The 18,725-nt window shown below is 39.2% G+C and overlaps 1 protein-coding gene across 1 annotated transcript in view; it reads left to right on the forward strand.

The window, feature by feature from the left end:
• LOC110499410 (tetraspanin-15) overlaps positions 1 to 18,262 on the forward strand; it is a 38,111-nt gene extending 19,849 nt beyond the window's left edge. Inside the window, exons 6-8 of the mRNA XM_021576540.3 lie at positions 4,012 to 4,062; positions 6,788 to 6,904; positions 14,943 to 18,262. Of these exons, the coding sequence (XP_021432215.2) occupies positions 4,012 to 4,062; positions 6,788 to 6,904; positions 14,943 to 15,116 (342 nt within the window). The 3' untranslated portion in view covers positions 15,117 to 18,262. The remainder of the gene's footprint in view (positions 1 to 4,011; positions 4,063 to 6,787; positions 6,905 to 14,942) is intronic.
• The last annotated feature ends 463 nt before the right edge of the window (positions 18,263 to 18,725 follow it).

Consider the following 18,725-nt stretch of genomic DNA (forward strand, 5'->3'; position numbering starts at 1 on the left):
AGTTTTGGGGGGTTGAGTTTCTTGCTTAAGGACAAAACGGCAGTAGGTAGCATAGGGGATAACCCTCCGACTGCAGTTCACTCTGGCCTGCTTTTATCCATCAGCCCTGTGTTTCAAACCAATAACCTTTCAGTTACTGGCCCGCCTCTCTAACCTCGAGGCTACTGTTTTCTCCAAGTGACATAAAATTTCACAAGTTCACATTTTCTTCTGACAAGTGTCTGGTGGAAAGAGAACTGAATCAGGTTTTGGTTATTTACACTCATAACTGAACTTATCGACATATTTTTCACCTTGTCAGCTCGGGTATTCGAATTAGCAACCTTTTGGTTACTGGCCTAATGCTCCAACCGCTCAGCTACCTGCCGCCTTATTGGAGACCACATCCATAGCAGCACTGTATGTCCCCTAATACATTTGGATACTTGTCAAAAACTATTAAACAGTAGCTTAGATTTTATCTCTGTATCTCTAGATGCCTCCTATGACATTTGTTCCCCTCTGTGTTGTTCTGAGCCCTACATTCAACAGTAGGGTCGTTCTTGAATTGCGGTGGCATTTTGGCATTTGCATTCTTTTCATTGTAATTTATTTGGGTACCTCTTCCCATTCTAAATCGACTATGACTGCTTAACGACTTTTAAATAATTGTTATCATGATGATAACGTTGTGTCACCAGTAGGAGTAGTAACACCAATAACAAATAGGTAATTGAGGATTTTCTTAAATGGAGGCCACAGATGCTCAAATCTAAGGTCAGTAACCATTTCAAAATAATTTACTAAAGTGATATGATTTAATGATTTTGCTCATAATATAATTTCTCTTCATTTAAATTGAGTAACACCAAAAACACTTATTTAGGCACACCAAATGATCAATGGAATCCTCAAATGGTTGACCTACTAGAAGGCTGGGATTAACTCATGCATTTCTTTAGTATAGACTCCTCTGATAAGTTTGCCACTGGAGGGAATGCTCAAGGTCCTTGTATACCTTTTGTAATAAGTGATTTTTCAAGGCAGTATTTTATTTAACCTTTTACTTAACTAGGCAAGTCAGTTAAGAACACATTATTATTTTCAATGACGGCCTACCCCAGCCAAACCCGGACGACGCTGGGCCAATTGTGCACCGCCCTATAGGACTCCCAATCACGGACGGTTGTGATACAGCCTGGAATCGAACCAGGGTCTGTAGTGACGCATCTAGCAATGAGATGCAGTGCCATAGATCGCTGTGCCACTCGGGAGCCCCTGGTAACACCAATGACAACTTGGACATATATTTGTTTTAAAGTATTTTAATAGCTTTATTTGCTTTTATTGAGCTATACAATATATTGTTTATTTTCTAGCATTTAAAATAAATCTCTCTAAATCTGAAAAATGTCACTAGAACTCATCACTACTGGGACAAGCCAATTTGCTTGCCCTTAGTACTTTAAACAATGCATCAAAATATAGGTTTTGAAGTATAAAGGACTTGCATTATGTTTTATTATTGATTAACAGTTCCATATAAACACAAACCAGTCATTTTAAAGTGTTTTTCATTGTTTCTGAGGCCGAGGGGCTCAAATGCCATCACAATTCACTATCACAGCTTGCAATACTTGCAATTGTATTGCTTTTAATTTATCTGGTGAGAGGCAGCAGCCAACATTCTACTTGTTTTAATGTCATCAACCATTGCCAGAAGCATTCCACACGGGGAAAGAGGGTCATCGGGATCTTTGTTAATCAATATCATGGGGCTGTGATTTGGTTCTCAGTCATAGCTAAATAGATACATTTATTGAAAATATTAATGTTGTGAACTCTGACAAAAATCTGACTGTGAAAAAACGTTGCATTATTCATTTGCTGAGAAAGCAATTGAATGTTTAAGTAAGGTATACACAATCCACCAATCAGCAGTGGTCTGGGACAAGGTAGTGCGCCAGATGAAGTTAGGCCAGGGGTGCACAGCTGCAGTCAGAAAAGCAGCACTGGATCATCAGCTGGAACAGGTGGACTGGCAACAGGAACTGCCAGGAATCATGTCCTCAGGCACGGTACGCCGGCCCTCTGGGAGGGGAGACGTAGCACTCACAAAACATGGGGTCTGTGGATGTGAGCCTTTACCATCTCCTCTCCCTCTCTCTCTCTCTCTCTGAGAGTAGGGTGTCACTCACTACTTTGTGCTCTTAAAAAGTACAAAGAGAACATAAGGCAGGTGGGGACAGGGGGCTTATGCTGCCATGCCGCTGTAAGAGGATCTGGCTCTCAATCCTAATATGTTCTGTTGATGGCTCTCAATCCTAATATGTTGTCCTGATTTTTAAATGGCAAGGTAAAAAAGACTCTGTCTATTTTATTTTGAGGGGACAGCAAATGTACACTGTTATACATGCTGTACACTCACTACTTTACATTGTAGCAAAGTGTCATTTCTTCAGTGTTGTCACATGAAAAGATATACTCAAATATTTACAAAAATGTGAGGGGTGTACTCACTTTTGTGATATACTGTATATTTGTTCTTAACTGACTTGCCTAGTTAAATAAAGGTTGCATTTAAAAAAAATATATATATATATATATTCAGTCAGTCGATGGGATCTGAGATATAGTAGCAGAGAACCTTCAGGGAAAATCCCCTACCTATCTGGCTTAATGTATTCTCTTATCTCTAAACTCCAGATATTGACACCTCACAAGGCTTCACAGAAAAGCGTGAGACAAAAAATCTTGCATTGTTTGTCCACAATTCAAATCCGGTCTCTGAAAGGAATAAAAAACAGTCTGGACCATGTCGATCTTAGTTCTTGTCGTTTTATGCCAAGCATAAATTTGGTCTATTGACATTTCAAATGCCTGTACTTGGCAACTCTCCTGAAGTTTCCAAAAAATAAAATAAGATAATGCCTGTCAAAATGCCCATGGGCTGGCTGTCATATCACATTTTCTCCTCCATGGTAGCTGTCATTAATGAGCAAAAGATTGAAAGACCACAGTTGCTCAGGGATATTTCTGTCAAAATACCCTCAATAATGTTTACCTTTATCATTCAAGTGGAATTAATTCAAGTAAAATATAATGGACAAGTTCTAACCGCATCATTTTGTCTATAAAAAGAGGTAGGTGTCTGTTTTTGAGAGAAAAAAGCTGAAGACAGTAGATTTCTCTGGTGTAGGTCATTCAGGGCTGCATTGATGGGTTGTGTGTTTTCCCTCACTTATTATCATCTACTGTTTGTACCTTTTAATGGATTGTGGGCCCCAGCGGTGGTTTTGGCAATGTTTAACAACTTGTTTCAACTTGCCTTTTCTTTCAAAAATGTTGAAAAACTGAGCATTCTGTCACATTGCTTACTAATATTTAAATCAAGGTCTTAGCTAATATTTTAAATTAGGTTTATTGGTTGCTCTTTTGAGCTTGTCCTCTGGCTGGATATTGGCCTACATGTCCATTAATAACATGAGCATGCCGAGTTTTGCGTTCCCTAATGCGATGACTGATTTTTGTGAACTCTCTCTCTGAAGGATAATGGGTATGTAGCTATTAGCTGGACTCCCACGAGCCAAGTAGCCTGAAATCCAGAACCTGTTTTGCTGACATTCCACTCCTTGTACTCTGTGTAATTAGCATGACAAAGAGTGGAATGTTTTCCCAGGCTACTACCCAAAGGGCCAAACTTCTAAAATAGTTCAACTACACCAGGGCTTCTGAGCCTGTTTTTACATGAGATCTAATATTTCTAACATCTGTTTAGAAGATCGACAAGTCAAAGGGTTCCCACGTTTAGACATTTTATTTACTTTCCCACAACTTTGTACACACAAGCACCAGGCTGTTTGATTCTCTGTTTGAGAAAGCAAGTGGAGATTGATTCTTTAAATGCCAAATTATTTGGATAATCCTCATCAAAAGATGTATCCTAACTTCAAATATGCTTGTGTAACCTGCCAATAATGTTCAGAACTATGTTACATCCCTTTGACATAGTATTATCTTGCTCCTTTTCAGCCTAATGAAGTTGCCAACACACTATGTGGATTTAAGGTCCTTGAAAATGAGGTAAGACTGTCCGATCGAAATGTTGTCTCAATGTCTCTCACCGGCTCAATTTCTAAATGTGAAAGTCTAAATGTGAAAGTCTAAATGTGAAAGTCTAAATGTGAAAGTCTAAATGTGAAACGTATGTGTACCGCTGTCAGGAACAGTGCCGACCAATAACCAAATGAATCTTTGCTTTTTAAACATATCTGAAACACCATATCACATGGATTCATAGCCGCGGGAAGTTTCATTTGATTCGGCTCTCTTTTAGTCCCCATTTGGACTAATCTTCCAATAGTCCTTTAAACATTAAAATACAATTTATAATACAAACACACTTTCACATATAACACACTATTACAAACATACATAATACACTAACATAATGACCCAATAAATACTCAATCTAAGAAATATTGATTCTTCATCTATTATAGTCCCACAACATTTCTATGTATTATATTTAAATAGTTTTAAAATAATGTTTACATTTATATATATTGAAAGGTTTCTAGTTTGCTCAGTTAATTTATTCAAGTTCTTTATTGCTCTAAATCAAAATGTTATTTTGCCAATTTCTTTTTTCTGTCTGGACAACGCATAGATGGTGGACAATCTATTCCTAGTATTTACGGAATGTCTGTCTTACCAACTGAATACCGTTGTGAATAGAACTTGGCCGTTTAAAATTATGTATATTATGAAATAAAATAAGCACGTTTTTTTTTAAATGATCTTGTTGATTGATGACCAACCAAGAACACTGTGCATGACTGCAACAGAAGAACCATATCTCCTCCTTAAAACAATCCAAACCCACTCCCTGATATTCTCCAAATCTCCTTGTAAAGCTTGCTGTACCTGTTGAACCGATTGTCTTGCTGCATAAATTGTAGTATCATCTGCAAATATAGTAGCTTGAGTTTCGGCTAAGGCATATGGAAGGTCGTTGGTATATATGAAATAGAGAAGTGGCCCAAGGCAGCTGCCCTGCGCTATTCCACAGTTTTACACATGAGGGGAAGAAAATGAACCATTGATATAGGTGGGCTGTTTCCTGTTAGTTAGATATGACTGTACCCAATTCAATGCTACCTTCTTAAAATCATAATCCATTAATTTGGTCAAAATTATTTCATGATCCACTAAATCAAATGCTGCACTGAAATCTAAAAATAGCACACCCACAAACTTGCCATTATCCATAGCATTGAGCCACTGGTCAGTCATGGCAACCAATGCAGTGGTAGTGGAATGGTTTTTGCGATAAGCATGCTGATTGGCTGTAATCAGATCATTCTTTTCCATGTACTCCCATATTTGTCTACTCACAATACCTTCCAATATCTTACTGAGTGTAGGGAGTAGACTAATTGGTCGACTATTGGCAGGAGTAATGGGTTCTTTGCAGTCTTTCGGAATAGGACAGTTTAGCATGCTTCCATACATTTGCAAACATCCCCTTTTCCAGTGACCAATTAAATATGTATCTCAGTGGAACTGCAATCTGGGGAGCAGCACAGCGAAGTAAAAAAATTGTCCATAAGACCATAACCTGTAGATTTACCATCAGGTAATGACTTCAATAGGTTTAACACCTCCTCCACTGACACCGTTTGTAGACTAAAAGAGCAGATCTTGTTGCTCATAATATGATCATCAATCCATTGGACAATAGCTTGTTTGGAAGAATGTGTGTTTACATTGTTGCTCAGTAAATTAATTTTCTTTGTAAAAACAAATCTGCAATATCAACTGGTTTTGTTATTATTCACCCGTCAACCTCCACACTAGATGGGCATGAGGAGATAGATGTACCAAGTAAGCCCTTAACTGTGTTCCATGCCTTTTTACAATCATTTTTACAATCAATTAAAGCATTGCTGTAAAATAACTTTTTTTCCCTTTCGATTCAATTTAACTGCATAATTACGCAATGTTCTATAATTCTGTTCATCAATTTCTAATTTTGACTTGGCTGCTAAGACTTTTGCCATAGGGGGTTTCTTTGGAACCTTGGTGTTCATAATATTGTGACCATAACCATGGTCTGTCCAGCCCACTGGCATTGATCTGGATTTTAAGCATTGCAATGGTATATTACAGAAGATCAGATCAATGCATGTGTCTGAACGATGACCCAACTTAATTGATGATCTAGTAGTATCATTAACCATTTGTTTCAAACCACAGTTCTTGGCATATCTCATCAATTTAGTTCTATTCAAATTATTGTGATCCTTCCAATTTATATTAAAATCACCCAAGATAAATACATCTCTGTTGCTATCTGTGGCCTGGTCAAACCCAGTACATAAGTTATCCAGATAGGACACCTTAGAGCTAGGAGGTCTATACACACATCCTACCAATATGGGTGCCTGGTGAGGCAGATGTACCTGAGCCCATAGTGCCTCTACTTGACATACATTAAGGTCATCACTCCTCTTAAAAGGTATATGATTCTGAATGTACAGTGCTATACCCCTACCATTCCTATTCCTGTCTCTTCTCAGTAGACTATATCCATGAATGTTAATTTTCCCATCATTTACAGATGCATCTAAATGTGTTTCGGTCAAAGCCAAAATTATGAATATTATTTATGTTGACCAAGTTAAAAACCTCATGTATTTTGTTAGGAAGGCTACAAGTAGTGGTGCTGAGGATGCTGCAGAACCCATATCCCCATAAAGGCCTGCCATTTACATGTTTACACTGTACATTCTGTCCCTCCTGTCAGAGGCTGGCCTTGCAGGAAGTCATCTACATCAGAGGTTGTACTGATGCTGTCTTCATCTGGCTCATGGATAACTATAAGATAATGGCTGGCTTGCTGCTTGGCATCTTATTCCCCCAGGTAAGAGTTAACCACCATGTCAGACTGAAATCTGATGTTCACCAATATTACACAATTAATGATTAATACAGCGATGTCGTGGGCTCAGAACCTTGGTTAATGGCTCTAGCAGAAGGCGGGTACAGGTTTCCACATAACGGTATATAAAAATGCCAGTGATTATTGACAGATGGAAGGTATTCAGTTATATTGTGAGCTCTTTCATGTTTGATTTAGGAAATCACTTTTAGAAATTGTTTTAGTAGCCTCCCGGGTGGCGCAGTGGTTAAGGGCGCTCTACTGCAGCGCCAGCTGTGCCATCAGAGTCCCTGGGTTCGCGCCCAGGCTCTGTCGTAACCGGCCGCGACCGGGAGGTCCGTGGGGCGACGCACAATTGGCCTAGCGTCACTCCACACATTTCTTGTTAACGAACTATAGTTTTGGCAAGTCGGTTAGGACATCTACTTTGTGCATGACACAAGTCATTTTTCCAACAACTGGGGGAAGGAAAAAGGGGAAGGCTTGCAAGCCGAAGAACACCATCCCAATCGTGAAGCACGGCGTTGGCAGCATCATGTTGTGGGGGTCCTTTGCTGCAGGAGGGACTGGTGCACTACACAAAATAGATGGCATCATGAGGGAAGAAAATTGTGGATATATCGAAGCAACATCTCAAGACATCAGTCAGGAAGTTAAAGCTTGGTCGCAAATGGGTCTTCCAAATGAACACTGACCCCAAGCATACTTCCAAAGTTGTGGCAAAATGGCTTAAGAACAACAAAGTCAAGGTATTGGAGTGGCCATCACAATGCCCTGATCTCAATCCTATAGAAAATTTGTGGGCAGAACTGAAAAAGTGTGCGAGCAAGGAGCCCTACAAACCTGACTCCGATTTACCAACTCTGTCAGGAGGAATGGGCCAGAATTCACCCAACTTATTGTGGGAAGCTTGTGGAAGGCTACCTGAAATGTTTGACTCAAGTTAAACAATTTAAAAGCAATGCTACCAAATACTAATTGAGTGAATGTAAACTACTGACCCACTGGGAATGTGATGAAAGAAATAAAAGCTCAAATTAAGCATTCTCTCTACTATTATTCTGACATTTCACATTCTTAAAATAAAGTGGTGATCCTAACTGACATAAGACAGAGAATTTTTACTAGGATTAAATGTCAGGAATTGTGAAACTGAGTTTAAATGTATTTGGCTAAGGTGTATATAAACTTCCGACTTCAACTATATCTATAGTGGTCTCATATCTCCACTAGAGAGGAGGATGCATCCTCCTTATCAGTTTCTAAACTCAGCCTCTCAGAACAAGTCATGGATTGGCACATTAGACACTTTCTATTGGTTTCCAATTCCATGTCCATATTATCAAGGACAGAGGGAAAATGGGACAAATGTGCAACATTGAATTTACACCTTCAAATTCTGTGAGCGTAGTTTCTCAGATCGTATTAAGAGCTTTTTGAGTTATTCTAGCTGTTGGCACAAATGTAACTAATAGGAGGTGACAGGGTGAAAAATGCCCTGAAATGAGGCCTGTTTTTTTTCTTCTCGCAATTACTTCAGAACTACGGCAAGCAGCTCGGACAAAAGGTAATATTATGAAACAGGGCTCCATGAGAGTCCTTTAGGTGCCTTTTGGCAAACTCCTAGTGGGCTGTCTTGTGCCTTTTTACTGAGGAGTGCCTTCCGTCTGGCAACTCTACCGTAAAGGCCTGATTGGTGGAGGGCTGCAGAGATGGTTGTCCTTATGGAAGGTTCTCTCATCTCAACAGAGGAACTCTGGATCTCTGTCAGTGACCATCGGGTTCTTGGTCACCTCCCTGACCAATGCCCTTCTACCCCGATTGCTCAGTTTGCCTGGGCGGCCAGCTCTAGGAAGAGTCTTGGTGGTTCCAAACGATATCTTTATTTTAAGAATGATGGAGGCCACTGTGTCCTTGGGGACCTTCAATGCTGCAGACATATTTTGGTACCCTTCCCCAGATCTGTGCCTCGACACAATCCTGTCTTTGATCTCTATGGACAATTCCTTCGACCTCATGGCTTGGTTTTTGCTCTGACGTACACTGTCGACTGTGGGACCTTATATAGACAGTGGTGTGCTTTTCCAAATCATATCCAATCAATTGAATTAACCACAGGTGGACTCCAATCAAGTTGTAGAAACATCTCAAGGATAATCAATGGAATCAGGATGCACCTGAGCTCAATTTAGAGTCTCATAGCAAAGGGTCTGAATACTTGTGTAAATTAGGTATTGTTTAAAAACATTTTTTTATACATTTGCAAACATGTCTAAAAACCTGTTTTCACCTTGTCAGAATGGGGTATTGTGTCTAGATTGATGAGCCGTTTTAAAATGTAATCCATTTCAGAATAAGGCTGTAATGTAACAAACTGTGCAAAAGGCAAGGGGTCTAAATACTTTCCAAATGCGCTGTGTATATACATTCGGAATATGAGTGTGTTTGGCATGCTGGATGGGTCTCCTAGTTAGGAATGCTTCTCCACTGCATAGAATACATATTTGGTTTATCTCCCATACACATGAATTCCCTATGGAGACATAGCTTAAATTTGCTGTTTTCCACAGTGTCTTATAGACGGGCCGAGACAGAGCAGTATTTCCACAGCAGTGAGTCTCGATGAGTGTATAACTTGTTCCACCCTTACAGCTGAGAACTAATCATGAGGCCGTTTTTAGGGTAAGGGAGGTTGGGGAACATAAGCAACAATCTCCTCAATAACTGACTTGAGCTGAATGCCTTGAAGAAATCTATTGTTGTCCATGTAGGTTCGATGTTGAAGCCTCTCTGTTGAAGTGTGACCTTGATGAGTAAAGGGAACCTGAAGGGCTTCCTTGTTTGTAACTTACATGCTCATCTACCATAGCTGTGATTGGTTAGGCACTTAAGTCCGGAAGGAACATTTTCTCCGGATGAGAAGGTGAAGATGCAGATGAGAAGGTGTTTCATAATGGTCCCACGAGCCTTGCTTCACCACATGCTCCATAAAATGTCCTGTTAATTAGCTATGTTTTATTAGCAATATTACCACTTGTATCTTGTAGAAAAAGGGATGGAGAGCGCTACATGGATACATTTGTAGATATCCCTGTAGATATTGTAGATATTTACAATTGTAAATAGACATTTAGATATTGTAGATATTTAGATATTTATTGTAGATAATTATTGTAGATATTTAAAGATGGAGATTGTTCTTTGGTTACCAATAAGTATGAAAATTGTATGCGTCAGTGTCTTTGAGACTTTGTTGTGAAGGGCAGAATACGTCACATGTTAATAACCTGTTAGAGCTCTAGGGGCGCTATTTCATTTTTGGATAAAAAACGTTCCCGTTTTAAGCGCGATATTTTGTCACGAAAAGATGCTCGACTATGCATATTCTTGACAGTTTTGGAAAGAAAACACTCTGAAGTTTCAGAATCTGCAAAGATTTTGTCTGTAAGTGCCCCAGAACTCATTCTACAGGCGAAACCAAGATGATGCATCACCCAGGAATTAGCAGAATTTCTGAAGCTCTGTTTTCCATTCTCTCCTTATATGGCTGTGATTGCGCAACGAATGAGCCTACACTTTCTGTCGTTCGCCCAAGGTCTTAGCAGCATTGTGACGTATTTGTAGGCATATCATTGGAAGATTGACCATAAGAGACTACATTTTCCAAGTGTCCGCCTGGTGTCCTGCGTCGAATTCGGTGCGCAATTGCCAGCTGCTTCTACTTTACCATTTGATTCAGGGGAGAAAGCATGTGTCCAAGAACGATGTATCAATGAAGAGATATGTGAAAAACACCTTGATGATTGATTCTAAACAACGTTTGCCATGTTTTCAGTCGATATTATGGAGTTAATTTGGAAAAAGTTTGCGTTTTGAGGACTGAATTTATGGATTTTTTTTGGTAGCCAAATGTGATGTATAAAACGGAGCTATTTCTAATACACAAGGAATCTTTTTGGAAAAACTGAGCATCTGCTATCTAACTGAGAGTATCCTCATTGAAAACATCAGAAGTTCTTCAAAGGTAAATGATTTTATTTGAAGGCTTTTATGTTTTTGTTAATGTTGCGTGCTGGATGCTAACGCTAATGCTAACGCTAAATGCTAACGCGAAATGCTAACGCGAAATGCTAACTCTAGCTAGCTACTTTTACACAAATTATTGTTTTCCTATGGTTGAGAAGCATATTTTGAAAATCTGAGATGACAGTGTTGTTTACAAAAGGCTAAGCTTGAGAGATGGCATATTTATTTCATTTCATTTGCGATTTTCATAAATAGTTAACGTTGTGTTATGCTAATGAGCTTGCTGATAGATTTACACAATCCTGGATACAGGGGTTTTTTCATAGCTAAACGTGACGCAGAAAACGGAGCGATTTGTCCTAAACAAATAATCTTTCAGGAAAAACTGAACATTTGCTATCTGAGAGTCTCCTCATTGAAAACATCTGAAGTTCTTCAAAGGTAAATGATTTTTTTGAATGCTTTTCTGTTTTTTTGTGTAAATGTTGCCAGCTGAATGCTAATGCTAAATGCTACGTTAGCCATCAATACTGTTACACAAATGCTTGTTTTGCAATGGTTGAGAAGCATATTTTGAAAATCTGAGATGACAGTGTTGTTAACAAAAGGCTAAGCTTGAGAGCTAGCATATTTATTTCATTTCATTTGCGATTTTCATGAATAGTTAACGTTGCGTTATGGTAATGAGCTTGAGTCTGTATTCACGAACCCGGATCCGGGATGGGGAGATCAGAAAGGTTTTTAATTATGTGTCCAAATGCAATCTGTTCCTCTGAAAACAATGAATGCAAATACAATTGTAAGTTTATCGAGAGAGACTTTTGTTGTTTTAAATATTAAATCATAAGAATTCTTTATTGGCCGCTACATTTTCACCTCCCCCATAATTTTGAGCCAATTAAGAAAATACTACAGATCTCCTTTCAAAACACAACCCCTTGGGCACAGATGTCATTTGTCTATCAGATGTCTATTTTTGATTTACATTCGGTTGAGTTGTCAAGTAACCTGAATTCAAGTCAAAACAACAAAAAATGTCACCATTACATTGGATTTAGGTTAAAAGTTGGGTGAATTTTAAAAAAAATATTCCCTTACTTTTAGTATATCCAAACAGTTTTCAACGTTGATTCAACGTCATCACATTTAAATATATACAGTACCAGTCAAAAGTTTGGACACACTTACTCATTACAGGGTTTCTTTATTTTTACTACACTTATTGACTCAAGACATTTCAGGGTTGTTTCATTTTGAATTAACTGGTAAAAAAAAAATGTTTTTAAACATAATTCCACTTTGACATTATGGTAAACCCCAGTGACCAATCTAAATTTAATTTATTTTAAGTTCAGGCTGTAACACAACAAAATGTGGCAAAAGTAAAGCGGTGTGAATACTTTCTGAAGGCCTTGTAGATGGTTCCCCATATTTACAATCACATGTAGCATTGGAGGGAACACAACTTGGAGGGTATTGACTAAAGACAGTATTGACTAAAGACAGTATTGACAGTATTGACTAAAGTGACTAAAGACAGTATTGACTAAAGTGACTAAAGACAGTATTGACTAAAGTGACTAAAGACAGTATTGACTAAAGACAGTATTGACTAAAGACAGTATTGACTAAAGACGGTATTGACTAAAGTGACTAAAGACAGTATTGATCAAAGACAGTATGGACTAAAGTGACTAAAGACAGTATTGACCAAAGACAGTATTGACTAAAGACAGCTATTTTTCACAGTAAGTGGCTGTAAAAAGGGTTAAGTCATCTGACTGGCACTTTTAATCAATAAGTCCATTGTCTACTCACTTTCTATTGATTGGAAGGAGCTGTGGCTGCCTGTCTCTGGGAATAAATGATGATCTCTACCACCTGAAGCTATAGTACATGTAGGCAAAAGTGAGTCGTCAAATGAAGTCTTTCCCTGAGATCCCATATGTTATTGATTTGAGGGTATTTCGATTGAGCTACTAATGCTTTATTGATGTTGCCACATAGGATTAATCATTCAATGTAATCTAGTCATTTGAGCAATCCTCCCACATACTGTACATTATATATTGAGACTGTCTGATAAAATGAGGTTGGTTTTCATAGACGGGTTAGTTGTTGAGCAGCAAACCCGTTTTATGCGCGACTATGGGGCTAAACAGACAGGGTTGGTTTAGATTGTTGACAATGAAAATGTAATTCACATTTGCACAAATCAGCACTTGTCTCTCAAATACATTGTTACAATTGGTGGCTAGTTAGCGAATTTGAGTTAAAACACCTCAAAGCAAGACATCAACAACAAGATAAAACTAGCTGAAACGAGGCACCTACGATTCCTCACATGGCAGCTTCTTGTCATTGTTGCTCGCTATCTGGCCATCCAGAATCACAGCAACACATGGACTTCTGCACATCGTTTTCTAGAAGTTGTCAGATAGCTGTTTATTTTAAACAGGCCAAGGTTGAACAAGTGGACAGACAGCCTTAGATTTGATTAGCCATCTGTTCAAGACTTGGGGGACATTTTTCTTATGTCTGAGTTTCAGACCCCTCAGTCAATGAGTTATGAAACTAAAATGATATAGCTGACGGTACTTGCTGGCTACAGCACTTCTACTGATGTTATGTTGAATCCTTTCAACATACACCCACAAGGATACCGTCTAAGAGGCTGCTGGCAGTAAGAGAACATAATGTAGCTTAAGCTCTAGAATCAGCACAAGCTGTGGCTGTCTGTTCATAGATCATTGTAGCTCTCGTCTGTCTCAGGTCTGTGCTTTTGGTTAAATGCATGCTTCAGACAATTTTTGTACGTTTTTTTAAATGTATTTTGTATCAAGGACAAAATGTCATGATGTGAAACAGAACAAATTGCTTATTGACAACCACCTCCCCCAAAGAAAAAAGGCAGTGGTTGGTAATGCACTGTAGATCCAAAGTACCCCAATCTTTCTCACTTAACATCAACAAAACAATGGAGATGATCATGGACTTCAGGAAACAGCAGAGGGAGCACCCCCCTATCCACATCGAAGGGACAGCAGTGGAGAAAGTGGAAAGTTTTAAGTTCCTCAGCGTACACATCAACGACAAACTCAAATAGTCCACCCACACAGACATTGTGATGAAGAAGGCGCAACAGCACCTCTTCAACCTCAGGAGGATTAAATGTGGCTAGTCACCAAAAACCCTGACTAACTTTAACAGATCCACAATCGAGAGCATCCTGTCGGGCTGTACGGCAACTGCTTCGCCCTCAACCGCAAGGCTCTCCAGAGGGTGGTGCGGTCTGCACAACACATCACTGGGGGCAAACTACCTGCCCTCCATGACACCTATAGCACCCCGATATCACAGGAAGGCAAAAAAGATACTCAAGGACAATAACAACCCAATCCACTGCCTGTTCACACCGCTACCATCCAGAAGGCGAGGTCGGTACAGGAGCATCGAAGCAGGGACCGAGAGACTGAAAAACAACTTCTATCTCAAGGCCATCTGACTGTTAAACAGCCATCACTAACTCAGAGAGGCTGCTGCCTACACTGAGACCCAGTCACTGGCCACTTTAACAAATGGATCACTAGTCACTTTAAACAATGCCACTTTAAATAATGCCACTTTAATAATGTTTACGTATCTTACATTACTCATATGTATATACTGTATTTTATACCATCTATTGCACCTTGCCTATGCCGCTTGGCCATCGCTCATCCATATATTTATATGTACATTCACCCCTTTTTAGATTTGTGTGTATTAGATAGTTGTTGGGGAACTGTTAGATTACTTGTTAGATATTACTGCACAGTCAGAACCAGAAGCTCAAGCATTTTGCTACACTTGTTTTAACATCTGATAACCATGTGTATGTGACAAATACAATTTGATTTGACATTGAACTAGTGCTTGCTAAAGCAAGGTCATCTTCCACAAGGGTGTAGTTCAAGACTATATTTCCCGTCTCTGAATCTCCTTGTGTTTGCAGTTCTTGGGCGTGATCATTAGCTGGCTCTACATCACACGAGTGGAGGATGCCATTGCTGAGTATGGTAACTACCAGGATGGACTGCTGGACGCAGGGGACAGTGATGGCTTCAGGGAACCCAAGAAGCAGAGCAGAATGGCCAAATGTTGCAGGTGCATGCCAGAGATCGACTGAGCGTGCCTCATGTTATCTAACTAGCCTAAAACACTGCTGTGCCTGCCTCAGCCTTCCAACACACTGGAGCTATCAGCTCGAGTTTTACAACCACTGTTCAGAGACCTTTTAGTGTGTGTTTTTGGTTCTATTCAGGGATTGTTTGTTTTTTCAGGGGTTCATTTATTAAGGTTTTATTAGGATGGAAGGGTATACATACCGGTATGTGCCTGTGCTGTGTGAAAAATAAATGGCTTTTTATTAATATTTTTTTTTCCTCATTGGTGAAGTATCGATTTTATATATAGATTTACAGCAAAAACATTGAACATTTTCTGTAATACTAAATACAAATATGTACCTCACTAGCCAGCCCCTCATAGGAATACCAATATTTCAATCATTATTACCTCAGACTCCTTCCTGTATTGATGCCAATTAATTAAATGGGACATTTTTAGCTGTTCAAAGAGATATGTTTTCTATGGTGAATTTTATGGAGGGTACCTACCTTGATTTTTCATAATCATTGGAGATGTCATGGGTTCAACACATTTAAAGGAGTAGTTCAGGATTTTGGCAATGAGGCCCTCCATCTACTTCCCCAGAGTCCGATGAACTAGTGGATACCATTTGGATACCTGTGTGCAGTTTTAAGGAAGTTATTAACTAGCATTAGCACAATTGTTATCTAGCGTTAGCGCAATGACTGGATGCTAGCTGTTTGCGTAAACTTCCAGTCATTGCGCTAACGCTAGTTAGCCTTGGCTCGCGAAACTACCTATTAAAGTCCTTTTTATACCGGACTTCCATGAGTTCATCTGACTCTGGGGAAGTAAATAAAGGGCCTCTGCTAAAATCACGAACTATCCCTTTAATGGTTTAGGTGAGTAAAAATCGAATGAACTTACAGTAAGTTTATGATCAGTCACACAAGGTGGCTTCATTTGAGTTAAGAATACCAACGTTGTTAATGATGTACAGCATACACATGGTCTGTTGCCCACATTTTATTAGGATTTTGTACTGTTAAATGGTTTGGAAGCTACGTTTTATGGCTTTGTTCAGTCAGTGACATTTACCTGTTGTGGGATCTGCTAGTGAGCCTCTTAAGCTCTTTGCAGAGCAGCATCATGTACTTGGTATTCTTGCCAATGATTGTATACAGTATCGGTCAAAATTTTGGACACCTACTCATTCCTGGGTTTTTCTTTTATTTTTTACTATTTTCTACATCGTAGAATAATAGTGAAGACATCAACTATGAAATAACACATGGAATCATGTAGTAACCAAAAAAGTGTTAAACAAATCAAAATGAATTTTATATTTGAGATTCTTCAAGGTACCTTTGCCTTGATGACAGCTCTGCACACTCTTGGCATTCTCTCAACCAGCCTCATGAGGTAGTCACCTGGAATGCATTTTAATTAACAGGTGTTTCTTGTTAATTTGTGGAATTTCTTCCTTCTTAATGTGTTTGAGCCAATCAGTTATGTTGTGACAAGGTACGGGTGGTATACAGAAGATATCCCTATTTGGTAGAAGACCAAGTCCATATTATGGCAAAAACAGCTCAAATAAGCAAAGAGAAATGACAGTCCATCATTAATTTAAGACACGAAGGTCAGTCAATGTGGAAAATGTCAGGAACTTTGAACGTTTCTTCAAGTGCAGTCGCAGAAACCAAGCGCTATGATGAAACTGGCTCTCATGAGGACTGCCACAGGAAAAGAAGACCCAGAGTTACCTCTGCTGCAGAGAATAATTTATTAGAGTTACCAACATCAAAAATTGCAGCCCAAATAAATGCTTCACAGAGTTCAAGTAACAGATACATCTCAACATCAACTGTTCAGAGGAGACTGTGTGAATCAAGCCTTCATGGTCGAATTGCTGCAAAGAAACTACTACTAAAGGACACCAATAATAATAAGAAGAGACTTGCTTGGGACAAGAAACACGAGCAATGGACATTAGACCGGTGGAAATCTGTCCTTTAGTCTGATGACTCCAAATTTGAGATTTTTTTGGTTTCAACCGCCAAGTCTTTGTGAGACGCAGAGTAAGTGAACAGATCATCTCCGTATGTGTTGTGCCCACCGTAAAGCGTGGAGGTGTGATGGTGTGGGGGTGCTTTGCTGGTGACAATGTCAGTGATTTATGTTGAACTCAAGGCACACTTAACCAGCATGGCTACCCCCGCATTCCTCAGCGATACACCCTCCCATCTGGTTTGGGCTTATTGGGACTATCATTTGTTTTTCAACAGGACAGTGACCCAACACACCTCCAGGCTGTGTAAGGGCTACTCAACCAAGAAGGAGAGTGATGGAGTGCTGCATCAGATGACCTGGCCTTCACAATCACCCGACCTCAACCCAATTGAGATGGTTTAGAATGAGTTGGACAGCAGAGTGAAGGAAAAGCAGCTAACAAGTGCTCATCATATGTGGGAACTCCACTGTTGGAAAGGCATTTCTCATGAAACTGGTTGAGAGAATGCCAAGCGTGTGCAAAGCTGTCATCAAGGCAAAGGGTGGCTACTTTGAAGAATCTAAAATCCAAAATATATTTTGATTTTGTATAGCACCTTTTGGTTACTACATGATTCCATATGTGTTATTTCATAGTTTTTAGTCTTCACAAAACCCTCAATGAGTAGGTGTGTCCAAACTTTTGACTGGTACTGTATGTCTGTTAAAAGCATGGTCGTATGGGATTGCATGCCTAGTTTTAAAGGCTAACTGTTACATACTTATCCAGACCACAAGTGCAATCCGCAGCCTGTTTCTATGGAAAAGGACTAAATGAGGTGGTTCTCCTGAGACAGAACGATGAATGACTTCATATTTGAATCCATCCACACCAAATGGGAAGTTAAACAAATGGTCAACTTATTTTCAAACTCATTTTCGACTCTAATGACATCAAATTAATGTCAGTCAAAACTATTGATTATGTATTTGTGACAAACTTTTAAGGTGCCATCAGATTTTTTTTTTTTTAGATCTTGCTTTGAAATCTTCTTACTGTTCGGTTGTGGTGGAGGTTATAAAGTTGTCTTTTTTTATGCTGTTTATTTTTTTGTGTGTGAGCTCACTGTAATACTTTTGAGCATTATATAGTGATCTGGTGAATAAATAAATCATATTTACAGTCCTGTTGAGCAGCCTCGGTAGTGGTGTTTTTCGTTGCTCTTCCTGTCCTGCTGGTTTGTCTGCCTATGCAGAGGGCGTCCGGCTGTGACACTAAATATTTTACTCTTTCATGGAGCCCAGACCACCCAAAATAACCCTTGGTGTAATTGTTATTCTCTGTCCCACTACAAACCCATTACAGTCATCATGAGTATACTTTACCCTCTTCAACATTTTCAAACACCTTTCTAACACAAAACCCATGTTAGTTTTTTCCATGATGCCTTCACTTTTTCTTAAGACAAATACTGACATTTCTCCTAGAAACGCATTACCTGTGTACTGAGCCTTTTTTTTTATGGGTGTAGACATTCTTACATGGTCTTTGTCATGACATCAAAGCACGTCCAGTACCCTCCCTCTCTCTCCCTGGTCTTTCACTGTTCTTTATCTCTTTACCCTTCACTCACAATTAACATTGGAGGTAAAA

Source organism: Oncorhynchus mykiss, chromosome 20, assembly GCF_057628025.1.
Source record: "Oncorhynchus mykiss isolate SJ-2025 chromosome 20, ASM5762802v1, whole genome shotgun sequence".
NCBI classification, from domain to species: domain Eukaryota; kingdom Metazoa; phylum Chordata; class Actinopteri; order Salmoniformes; family Salmonidae; genus Oncorhynchus; species Oncorhynchus mykiss.